General features: G+C 48.2%; 1 protein-coding gene across 1 annotated transcript; it reads right to left on the minus strand.

The window, feature by feature from the left end:
* Positions 1–218: 218 nt before the first annotated feature.
* Positions 219–6,649, minus strand: agtr1b (angiotensin II receptor, type 1b). The gene is made up of 2 exons (XM_076158397.1): positions 6,306–6,649; positions 219–2,174 (listed from the first exon to the last, which is right to left on the minus strand). The coding sequence occupies exon 2, from the start codon at positions 2,058–2,060 to the stop codon at positions 972–974; it is 1,089 nt and encodes a 362-aa protein (XP_076014512.1). The 5' UTR covers positions 2,061–2,174; positions 6,306–6,649; the 3' UTR covers positions 219–971.
* Positions 6,650–12,161: the final 5,512 nt, after the last annotated feature.

Consider the following 12,161-nt stretch of genomic DNA (forward strand, 5'->3'; position numbering starts at 1 on the left):
CCGCCGTCCACCAATCCACCGCCGGTGACATCATATGTTCCCCGCCAGAAGTTCCTGCGCCGCACACCTGTTATTTTTAGATGCTTACGTGGAGATACAGAGGAGCCACAAGATACATAGGTTTGTCAATGTTTAAACCAAAGCTCAGGCTGGAAACACTGCAGGGGAAAACCTTGAGTCAAGGTCGAACGACAGGACGAATCAGGACAAGTCGTGGATTATTCTTTCTTCCATTTTATTCATAGTTTCGTATATTCACAATCTGTACACTTAAAGTTTATAGAAAAAAGAAAATCTCCACGTTTAAATACAACAAATACAACCACCACAGATATGAACAGTAATCACCCAACCTGGAGTGTGTGTGTGTGTGTGTGTGTGCACAGCGTGTTACTCTCACGTGTCTTAAGCAAACACGAACACATTATCACAGAGGCCACATCATTTGACGGTATAACATATAACATACAGGCACTATATCATTACTCTGTTTACTATATGGAACATAGAAGCACACAGAATAGATTCCACCTCACGTGTACTTCATAGAACACCACTGTTTTATAAGTACAATGTCACATCATCCTTCTATACTTGCACATTCATATAAACAACAGGCTTTGATGATTATGTGTAGCTTTTTTGGTTGATACTCCAGTGTGTCGCAGCAGGTATATGGAGTTTAATTCCTGTATTTTCACGTCACAGACGAAGAGAGGAGCCAGAACGTCACGCCGAATGGTTTGCAAATACTTTCTCTGCCTTTCAGCATCGTGCAAAGTAGTGAAGGACTCAATGGGCTGGATCACAGAGGGATATGAACACAAAATGAAGCATCACAGTCAGGTCTGCGTGCTTCAGTGCTTGGTAATACATTTGGGGTTCTACAAGCGAGGAGCGTCTCCGTCCGCGGCCCCTGAACCGCAGACGGGTGGAGCCGGGGAGAGCGGACTCGTACCCCGCCCGCCTCGTCACTTCACATCAGAGGATGCCTTGTTTTTGGCCGTGAGGCTCAGCGCCTCAGAGGCCCGGTAGGAGAGGGCGCTCATTTTGGAGCTGATGCTGGGGTGAGGCCCGGTGGCTCCGCCCGGCGAGCAGCGCAGCAGGCGCAGTAAGTTTTTACGGAAGTTGCGCCCAACGAAGCTGTACAGGATGGGGTTGACGCAGCTATTGAAGAAGCCGATGCAGTTGGTGAAAGGCATGGCGGTGTCAATGACGTCCAGGATGGTGCAGTTCTTCAGCACCTCCAGCTGGGTTAGCACCTGCATGAAGTGGAACACCTGGTGCGGCGCCCAGCACAGGAAGAAGGCCAGGACGGCGGCGGCCAGCATGCGCAGCACCTCGTCGTCCCGGGAACGTGAGCTCTTCTGGATGTGTCTGGCAACCAGCAGAGCCCGTCCAATGAGGCAGTAACAGGTGATGATGATGAGGAAGGGCACCAGGAAGCCCAGCAGACTCTTCTTCAGGCTGATGACCAGCAGGATGTCTTTCAGCATCATGGTGTAGTTGGTGGGGTGTAGAATGCCACAGACGGTGGTGTTGGAGTTGGAGATGTTGTGGATGTCCCTGGTGAGCGCTGTGGGCACGCTGAGCAGGGAGGCAAACAGCCAGATCAGCACGCAGGTGATGTGAGCGTACTGCACGGTGCGAAACCTGCGTGACCGCACCGGGTGCACGATGGCCAGGTAACGGTCGATGCTGAGCGCCGTGAGGAAGAAGATGCTGGTGTAGAGGTTGAAGATCACCAGCCCGGCACTGGCCTTACACAGGAACGCACCGAAGGGCCAGTGGTAGCCCGTGGCGGTGAAGGTGGCCCACATGGGCAAGGTGATGAGGAAGGTGAGGTCAGAAACAGCCAGATTGAGCACAAAAATGTTTGCCACCGTCTTGAGCTTCATGTAGCGGTAGATGACGGCCACCACCATGCTGTTGCCGACGACGCCGATGACAAAGTTACAGCCATAGACGATGGGCACCAGGGTGAAGATGAACTTGTGGCTCCCGGAAAAGCCGCACGTCAGGTTGATCCGTCCGCTCGTTTCCGCTGTTATATTATGCATTTTTCCCTCCAAATCCTGGGACTCTTACAGGGGAGGGGGGAGAGGCGAGGGAGGGGGGGTCCCTGCCGGCGGGGTGCGACTGATGCAGGCCTTGGGCGAAGGCCTCAGTGAAACCTATAAAAGAAACAACAAAAATGTCACAGACAGTCTGAGGGAGAAGGCGTCATTACCACGGGCACGGGCCATAAACGCTAATCCACACGAGCGGCCATGAAAGTGCTCTCACCCTGTACCAGCTCATTAAAGACCTGCACATTAAAACCATCCTGACGCTTTATGTTATTTCTGTAAAAATAAGACGCCATCAAAAACAGATGTTGTACGTTATCAATATTCCAAAAATGCCCTTTGAAACGCTGTTGCTCAGACATTCCGCGCGCCGCCGTCTCCTTTTAAAATGTTCCGCTGCTAATGAATGGCAACAGTAAAAAAGGGTACAGTGTTTATCAAATGGTCCGTCCATCTGGGTGGACTGCCTGCACCCGGAAGGAGAGCATTTAGCTGCGTGTTACGACCTGTGCTAATGAAGACGGCATGGGAGTGTGTGTGTGTGTGTGTGTGTGTGTGTGTGTGTGTGCTTGGATAACAACGCCATTAAAACGTAGAGGTATAGCGGGGAAGCTGGAGAGGAGAGGATGGGAGGGGAGGGGGAGAGAGTGAGTGAGTGAGAGGGAGGGAGGGAGAAAGAGAGCGAGAGAGAGAGAGAGACAGACAGACAGACAGAGGGAGAGAGAGAGAAAAAGGGTGAGAGAGGGAGAGAGAGTGATGGAGAAAGAGAGATAGAGGGAGAAAGAGAGATAGAGAGAGAAAGAGAGAGGGGGGGTCAGAGAGTGAGAGAGACAAGGAGCGAGAGAGAGGGGGGAGTGAGAGGGAAAGAGAGAAAGACACAGAGAGAGAATGAGAGAGAGAGTAGGAGAGAGTGAGAGAGGGAGAGAGAGAGAGAGAGAAAGAGAGTGAGAGTGAGAGTGATGGAGAAAGAGAGAGAGAGGGAGAAAGAGAGAGGGGGGTCAGAGAGTGAGAGGGACAGGGAGTGAGAGAGAGAGAGACAGAGAGAGATAGAGAGAGTGAGAGAGAGAGAGAGAGAAAGAGAGCATTCCAGGTTCCAGTCACTGTAAGAGACGTGTCTCGTTCCCCAGCATGAGAACTTGTAATCAGCACACACCTAAACAAACAGGACAGCAGGGATTCGCCTGGGTGGAAACTTTTGCTCTGTGAGAAAATCAGACCTGCGTGCTGAGGAAGATTGGCCTCAGGCTGCAGTTTGCTCCGTTTGGTGCGAGCAGAATGTGAAAACTCTCCCCCGTTAGTGGAGGGGCCTTTATGCTCCATGGAACGGCTCGCTGTGTGTCATTAGCAGACGCTGATGTAATAATATTAGCATAAGCCTCGCATGGGCCCATTGAGAAGACGCATGAAGCGATATTGTGGCAACATTAAAGGCAAACAATCAAAAAGATGCCATGCGGAGAAGAAAGGCGCAGATTTTCAGGATAGAAATCATATTAATGCCGACATACGTAGTAAAACAGCGTTTCACGAGGATAAAAAACACTTTTGTGGATTGCAGAGGCGCCAAACTGCCTTCATTTAATTTAGAGCAGCTGAGGCAGGGATGGAAACTACGACTGTTCACCACAAGATGGCACTGGAGAGCTAAAACGTTTAACTCTCTCTCCACATCACACACACACACACACACACACACACACACACACACACACACACACACACACACACACACAGTGAACTTAAAGTCATTTTTCATGCAATCCACACACGGGTTTTGAAATCTCCCTCCGTCCACTCGTGCATTACGCTCCGTTTGGCGGCGGAGACTCAAACCCCCTCGGCGCTCCCGGGTATCGACCATCATGGTTGCAGATGTCGGATTGTTGGGAGTGCAAGACGTGTGGGTGCCAAGGGCAACACAACCATGAAATATCTCTGGCTCTGGAGTTTCCTGCTGTCGTGGACTAAAGCACCAACACAGATGTCATTCCATAGATTTAACCTACACATGTTTTCATTTGTTAATGGCTATAACAGTGGGTGGCTGTAAATTTGGGGATTTTAAGCAGAAAATCTCTCAATTCTTGCAAGATCTCCACCCTCCACACTTGACCGTTACTACGTTCTACCTCTGAGTATTTTTCCATGAGGTGAGCGAAGGAAACGTGGAGGGGGCGCACATAAACAGAGCTGGAAGTGATTGCTGGTTATATAGTGGATATTTAGAGTGAGCCGTGTCATAAAGGTGAGGTGGCAGAAGCAGGAGGTGACTCAGTGAGGCAAGTGGGCCATAGCCGCGCATTACTGAATGACAGCCATAAAACCCGGGTGATGACGGACAGGAAGGTTAACAGCTACTTCACGGGGGAGTCCATCAACGGCGAGGCAAAGGTGTAAAAGGTGCTACTGGTCACAGTCGCCGGATAGAGGGGAATCGGGAATTGGAGGGATTTCAAGTGTAGATTCCTGTTCCGGGTTTTGTTTATTGCAGCCGATGCTCGGGTTCATGGGAATCTCTTAACGCACTAAAGCAGAGTTAATGCAACATGCAGGCCCCAGCTTCCCGTCAACAGAACTATGGGAGAACTGCCTCCCGACATGAGCACCACCATCTGGCTGCCCGGAGAGAGAGAGAGAGAGAGAGAGGGAGAGAGACTAAAAATGGCTGGTTGATGGAGTTAATGATTTATATCAACCCATTATGAAGCGAGCAATAACGGGCTCTCACCTCCTCATCATCCTCACATTTAGGTTTTCCACGCCGGTCTCTCAGGAGAAGACAGCTTTGATGCATGACGCTCTTCGTCTTCTACACACACACCTGTAAAGCTCGGGCTCATAGACGTGAGTTTGGCCCACTAAGACTTACTCGTCCGGCCACTTCCTCACTTCCTCCTCTGTCTCAACTTACACACATAGAGGAAGAGGAAAGCCGGAGACGAAACCCTTAGAATGTGAAGTATGCAGAGGAGAAAGGGACAACACACGCACAATCTCTACGTGCAGAGAAAGGGACGGATGTGAGAGTGTGTTCCCGGGATATGACTAAGTTTTCGCGCGCGTGTGTGAGCGTGTGTGTGTGTGTGTGTGCGTGTGTGTGCGTGTGTGAAAGAGAGAGAGCTAATGGATATATTGTCTAGAGAAACCATGTCTTATACTTTTTGTTTACAAAACTGCTTTGACATCTAAACAGGACAAACGTCCTGTCCATGGCTTCCTGTCCCCTGTGACCTCTCGTCCAAAAGACACCGCAGCCGCCGTCGCTCCGTCTGTCATGTTTAACCTGTTTTTACGCTTAAACCTGGCATGGATCGATAAATATTAGATTGTGCAATAACACTGTTTTGTCTCCCAGCTCATACCTCTGCAAAGGCGGAAAAAGAGTGTATCATCATTTTCCGTCATTTTCTGAATCTCACGTCTTCCTTGTCAATCAGACGCAGTTACAACAAGCATCAACATGGGAAAACTTGGAATGAGACATTTTCGTATCTACGCCTGGATTTCTCATCAGTCCCGAAATTGAAACAGGTTAATCTCTTCCTCACGCCACGCAAGGCCCCGCCCCTTTTACTGAGTTCTGTCGAAATCAGTTCAGAACTTCCTGAGCGCTCTTGCACGCCATCGAACAAAAAACCATGTAAACACACGGCGGTAACACTCCTCGCATTCCTTGCTTCTTCAGCTCTCTCTCTCTCCTTTGTGCTCTGCATCCTCCTTTCCTTTCCTCACACCTTCCTCTCTTTTCCTTCCCCTCCGCATCCCACAGTAACCTTGTTTTCTTTCCACCATCTCTCCCCCCTTTTCCTGTCTCTCTGGAGATTGAATCCCTCATAACTGAGGATTACACGGGAGTGCCAAGTCAATGTTTATGTGGAAGTGAATCCATATTTCTGGCGGAGGATATGCGATCTTTTGTGCTCCAATCCCTCCCTCGCACTGACGGGTCTCCACTCTCCACTTGGACGCTCAGATGCAGCTCTCTAAAGCCACTTTTCTGCCCAAGCATGACTTTCACGTGAACAACTCGAGCAAACAGAACCAACAGGTGGCAGAGAACAGACGGGTGAGAGAAGCATCTCCCTCGCTTTGGTTCTTTGGCGTTCATTAGCTACATGCGGAGGTTCCCAAGGTAACAATCTCAACAAGCCATGACCATCCATCAAAACTTGGCTATTTTCCTGATTAAAACTGTTAAAAACATCTTCCTGAGAATGAGGGAAGGTGAGCTCTTACCTGTGGTGCTGAACCGGGAGGTCGTCGGTTCTTCCAGGGAAGCAGAGAGAGGAAGAGAGAGAGAGAGAGGGAGAGAGAGAGAGAGAGAGGTGGAGACCACCGCTGTGTGCCAGTGACTGCCTCTGATTGAACTTAACTGGAGGAGCGAGACGAGCAGGAATACCGTCTGACACACAAACACACTCTCTCTCTCGCACACACACACGCACTCTCTCTCTTTCTCACACACACACAAGGCGCTGAATGAATTATACTCCAGCCACTCTGCAACGTATTGTCCTCGCCCATCTCTCTTTGGCATGAGCACAGTATTACACACACAAACACACACACACACACGCAAACAAACACGCACACACACACAAACACACACACAATCTTACACAATAGCACCTCTCCTCCTCCTCCTCTTCTCTCTCCTCCTCCTCTCTCCGGTTCCCCTGTGCTCCCCTCTCTCTCTCTCTCTCTCTCTCTCTCTCTACGTCTGCTTTTAATCAATCACTTTCTCCTTTCCATAAACTTCAGCCCGTCGTCCCTTTAACGAGCAGAAACGAGGCCTGTTGCACACACGTCCAGCAGGTTCAGTGTAACAGTATAATCAATCAGGCAGACCTTTACTTCCTCTCTCTCTCCCTCTCTCGCCAAAACAGGAATTGAAGAAAGTCACACGTACCTGCTGGTGATCTGCGTGAGGTGTTCAGGCTCTTTGTCCCACACACAGCTGACCAGCAACAAGTCTGAAACATGGATATTAGGATAGATTGTACATGAGAGAGAAGAGAAAAAGAGAGAGAGAAAGAGAGAGAGAGAGAGAGAGAGAGAGATGGCTTGGGTTATTTTAAGAGATTCTTGAGTCTTTCCATCTGTTTTGCGAAGTGAAATGTTTCCTGGTTTTTCAACACGATTTGTGGAAAAATGGGCCTGAGATTCCCGTTGTGTGTTTTGTGTCAGTTAATCCCGAGTCATGTTTTTGTGGTCAACTCCACCGGTTAGCAGTTGCACTTCAGTAAGCTAATTTCAAATATCGCTTTTCAATCTTTGAGGGTCCTGTCCTGTATCATCACCTCCCTGTCTCTCGTCTTCCCTGCGGCATGATCGTGATTGAACCTGTCACCACCCTGTATTAATAGCTGCCACGAGCTCGCCCTTGGCTTGGATGGGTGGTGGGTTGGGTGTGTGTGTGTGTGTGAGGGGGTGATAGGCGGGGTGGAGCCGGAGAGTCGAGTTACCGCTCTTCGTTTTGAGTTCCTTTGCGTTTCGCTTCTTTTCCAGCCATCACTCAGTTGTCAAGCCCCTTTGTAAAAGAGTGTGGTGGATGTGTGTGTGAAAGTGCGTGTGTGTCACGGTGACTGGGCGGACAACTCCCCACAGTTGAGCTGGAAGAAACTCAAACCGCAGATTAAGTGCGAGTCGAGTCGCTTAAGTAAACGTGTCCACGTGGGATGAATCCTCGGGAGATATTCCGCCAAAAAAGACTCAAGCGGGAAGAATGCGAACGCTGCCCGGTTCAGATTGAGTAATCTGCCTGTAACACAGCAGGATTTCTATTTTTACAGAGTGCAAACACACATAGAGATTTGTCCCTTGCTCTTCTTTTCTTCCTGGAGGCCCTGACAGGTGCGGGGTAGAAGAAGAAGAAGAAGAAGTGGGTCACATCCCTGCTGGCTGGACCAGCGTTCTCTATGGCGGCTGTCGCGTGAGAGATGGATAATGACGGATGAGGCCGCGCGGTTGTCACCCGCTAAATCCCCTCGGTTTCAGTGAAGAAACCCGCCCGTCCCTAACGCGCTTCGACACCCAAAGACAAACGCGGAAAGAAAGGAAAAACAAACACTCACGAAGCGGCGGTCCTGTTTGGTGGCTTTTGCTCGCTCAGGTGTGACCGGGGTCATTGAGAATAATCACATTCGAGGTCACGCGGGGTCACGAGGCGACAGGTACAAAGCTGTGCAGTGTACCTGTCGCTCCACATGCGTGACGTCGAGTCCCGAAACGCGGCAACAGAGTCATTTATACACCGCTAGGGGATTACGATCAGGCTCCATTATGTTGTCAATTACTGCCCACGATAAGGATCCATCCATTAGGGGCGAATATTATCTTTTAGAGAGCGGCGTATCCTGTCACGCCGCCGAGCATCTGTGTGGCATCGAATCGTCTCCCCGCCGCGAGAATTATCAACAATCTGCGGCGCATCTAACCCGCCAGACCCTTCAGGAAGCGGAGGAGAGTGACAGAGAGAGAGTGTGTGTGTGTGTGTGTGCGTTTGACTGTATTTCCCACCAAACAAATAATTCTCAGTAGGGACAGGATGTTGTTGCAACACCCGGCACTTCGAGCGTTGATTTACACTCGCAGAGAACAAGCAGAAACAGATGGTGATGATTTAAAATGGAGATTTGGAGAGAAAACGTTGGCTGGGGAAGAAAAAAAGTACCTTTGAGATGTAACACAAATGGTTTTGCAGGGCTTATTTCAGGTTCTTCTGTCACAAAGTGAAGTTTACACCCAGGGGCACAAAGTTTGGAAATCCTGCTTTGGAGGCTAAAAAACAATCAAATCAATCAAATGAAGTGCGGAATTCGTCTTGTGCAACATTTATGGAATTGGATGCAGAAGCAAGTCGGAGACGGCGAAGGGATGAGATCATTTTTCAACGGCGTTGCATGAGCGAAGAAAAGAGGCCCGGGGTTCATCTGAAAAATGCTCGCAACCCCGGAGGAGCGATCGCGTCCAATGCTGGCGCTAATCAAATCGCTCTAAGCTGATTATCTGTTCGCACTTAAGCTGCAATCGAATGAATTGGCGACTGAGGTAATTACTGGAAGCGGAGGGCGCTGCAGGGAGAGTTAGAGACAGAGAGAGAGAGAGAGAGAGGGACCTTTATGTCCCGAACAACACCAAGGGAGACGGAAAATGCCAAAAGGTCACGCGATGTCCTTTTGAAGAAAGACGATACTCTGTGAGGACTCTGCGCTTGCAAACCGCCGACCGCAACGCAGCAGGTGAAAACATATGTCGCGTGCTGCCATTGATAGCCGTTCCAGAGTTTGTTGCGGACTCAAAAAACGCGGGAAAGCCCCTAGCTGCCGCGGCGTTTGCCGTTTGTTCTGTTTGTGGACAGATTCTTGAAAACGCAGTAACTCAAGAGCGATTTGACAGCGTTCCAATAAAGCAGACGGGTGGTTCTCCAGGGTGCTGTCAGCGCCCAGGAGCAGTAACATTTTTATTATATATTTTTATGTTACATCTTTGCATGTCAGAGAGGAATGTGTGTGTGTGCGTGAACAGGTTTGTGTGTTAGTCCTGTGCCTCTTCCCCCAAATGAACGCTGGGAGAGATGATGGAGCCATTGATGCTAAAATGGGAAAAATAAGCGTTATTGATTTTTGACACAAGTAACAACACCATACATTGTCGGAATCTTATATTTATATTTGTTGTTATTGTACCTCGAGGCTTCTCCAGGTCGACGCAGTGATGTTGTGTTAAGTTGTAGCTATGACATCAGTGATTATTAAGCTCACGGACGTCATTGAAACGTCTTCTCAGCTCAAATAGGACCATTTGTCACCGCAAGCAAGGCGTAAAACCCAAACAATTCACTCTCCCAAACTCTAATTAAGAACAAATTAAGCTAGCTTTGCGACTGACAGGACATTTGTGCGTGCGAAATAGATTTGCAGTTCAAAACGTCAATATGAACACTATGAGTATGTAAGGGTGCTCAAAAACCTCTTAACAAACTTCATATTTAAAGTACAAATAATAGTTTTGCATTATAAATGATCATTATGAAGTTCTGACTCATCCCGTTGATGCGTCCTTGTTATGTGAGAGAGAAATGTTAATACAGAAATGTGTTAATTGAGGCATTTCGCAGCTTGATTGACTACGCTATTAACAATAATGGCTATGTTGAAAATATGACCGTAATTATGTGGCGCTTCTTGGTTAAGACTGATGCTCATCACTTGTCGACTCTCCAAAACCAACCTCTAATGACGATTGTTTTCAGCCATTTTAAAACACGCCCCTCGCTCCCACACTTTGTATAGAAATAACAAGCATCCATCTATACAGAACTAATTCCTATGGTTCCTGACAGTCCTAAACGCCCAGCGCCTCATAGATCAGCCCAGTGACGGCCCACCAGGGACCGTCCGACGGGACTCTAACAAGCTTTTTGTTTTCTCTGCGTGGCGGCGTAGGTGTCAAGGACAGCGCCGGCACCATCCCTCTGGTGCAGTCAAGGCTCTGAAAATATTTACTGCACGGCTCACAGTGGATGGAGCCCTGCCTCGTTAACCGCAGAGATGGCTGTTTGTGAGGAAGGAAGGAAGAGGGACAGCAGAAACGAGCAGAAACTCAACAACAACAACCGGATTGGCTCATTACAGAAGGTTACTAATGCCTCTGTGGAACAATGGAATAGTCCATTGCTACATTCTACCTGTAAATATAGTAATAAATATACTCAAAATGAATATAAACTGATAATTTCTAAGTAAACATCCGTCTAAACATGCTAAGGCATCAATAACGGAATCATCAGCTCGTACGATCAAACTCAAATTTCTGAAAGTTTGGAATGAAATAATGAGAATTCTGGAATGTAAATCCTGAAAATTGGCCAAATCATTTGTCCATCTTTAAAAACAAAATTAGAGGGTTTAAGGGCCTGAACGTGCTGCTTTTTAAATATGTAAGGTGTATCCATGCGTGATGTCATCGGTATCTGGTGCAATCCCAACCCCAACAGCTGGGGGAAGTAGAAGTACAGAGAAGAGAAGACATGACAACAACAAGAACAATGGCAGAACGTTTTGAAGATAAGCGAACAGTCCCATCTAGGCTCTGTTCACCATGATCTCAGCATCGACATTCAAGCCATAGATGGATGTCGATTTGTTTACTTGGTGCGACATCGCAAGTTCTCAAGTAATATTTTCTAGTGTCTGTTAGTCCAGGGATGATAAGATAAGATAAGATAAGTTTATTATCCCGAGGGAAATTAGTGTGCAACAGTTACAGAACAGTGCAGAATGAAACTAGAACGAGAAATCACCAAACCGAGTGCAATAAAGAAGAACATTAGGCTCTGATTGGAAAAAATCCTTCAATATTGTCAATATTTCCTGAATTGCTTCAGAAAGTGTCAGCTAGCCAACAAATAAATTCCAAATGTTTGTACAGCACTTGAGTAAACACACTTGAGGTTATCTTCCATCTGTGCTGCAGGGATTCAGAAATGTTGTGTTCAACCTGCAAGCCTGCTGGTTTTGCGTTGACCTTTAACCCCCTGAAGTCCAATTCCTGCTTTCACGTCACGGAAAAATGGCGACCCCCGAGGTTGACCCTGGAGATGTAAAATTATATTCCACCACACACTCCTCTTGATCGGGGGTAAAAGAACAGATACGTCAAAGACAACAAATCTATTACACAAACAGGAAGCGCTCGGGAGATTGCAGGGGGTTGCCGAGCGGCGGGAAGTGCATGTAACGGCCACGCCGAGTCACATTGTTTAGGCTCGGGCTCCCCAAGGTTGCTGTTTCCATCCACACACAGGGAGGGATGGGAAAATAGTGAAAGAGGGGGATGCCGAGGGAGGTTTGCTGTTCCTCCTGGAGGGACTAACCTCTCATGGGAATATTTAAGGAATTCTATTAGATCTGAGGGAAAAATAAGACATCTGTACTTCCTGGTCACACAGGCCTGCGAAAGGTTATATCTCCCCGAATTAAATCTGAATTCAATATAGCGGTTGGCTGTCACATAGACGTTTCCGGCTGGCTTCCTTAAGGTTGTGTTTGTTCAGCGCAGGGAGCATTACAGACTGTAGATAATGGAGGA

The sequence above is a fragment of the Genypterus blacodes genome, unplaced genomic scaffold (assembly GCF_046128005.1).
Source record: "Genypterus blacodes isolate CSIRO-AG114 ecotype Tasmania unplaced genomic scaffold, CSIRO-AGI_Gbla_v1 ptg000076l_1, whole genome shotgun sequence".
NCBI lineage: Eukaryota > Metazoa > Chordata > Actinopteri > Ophidiiformes > Ophidiidae > Genypterus > Genypterus blacodes.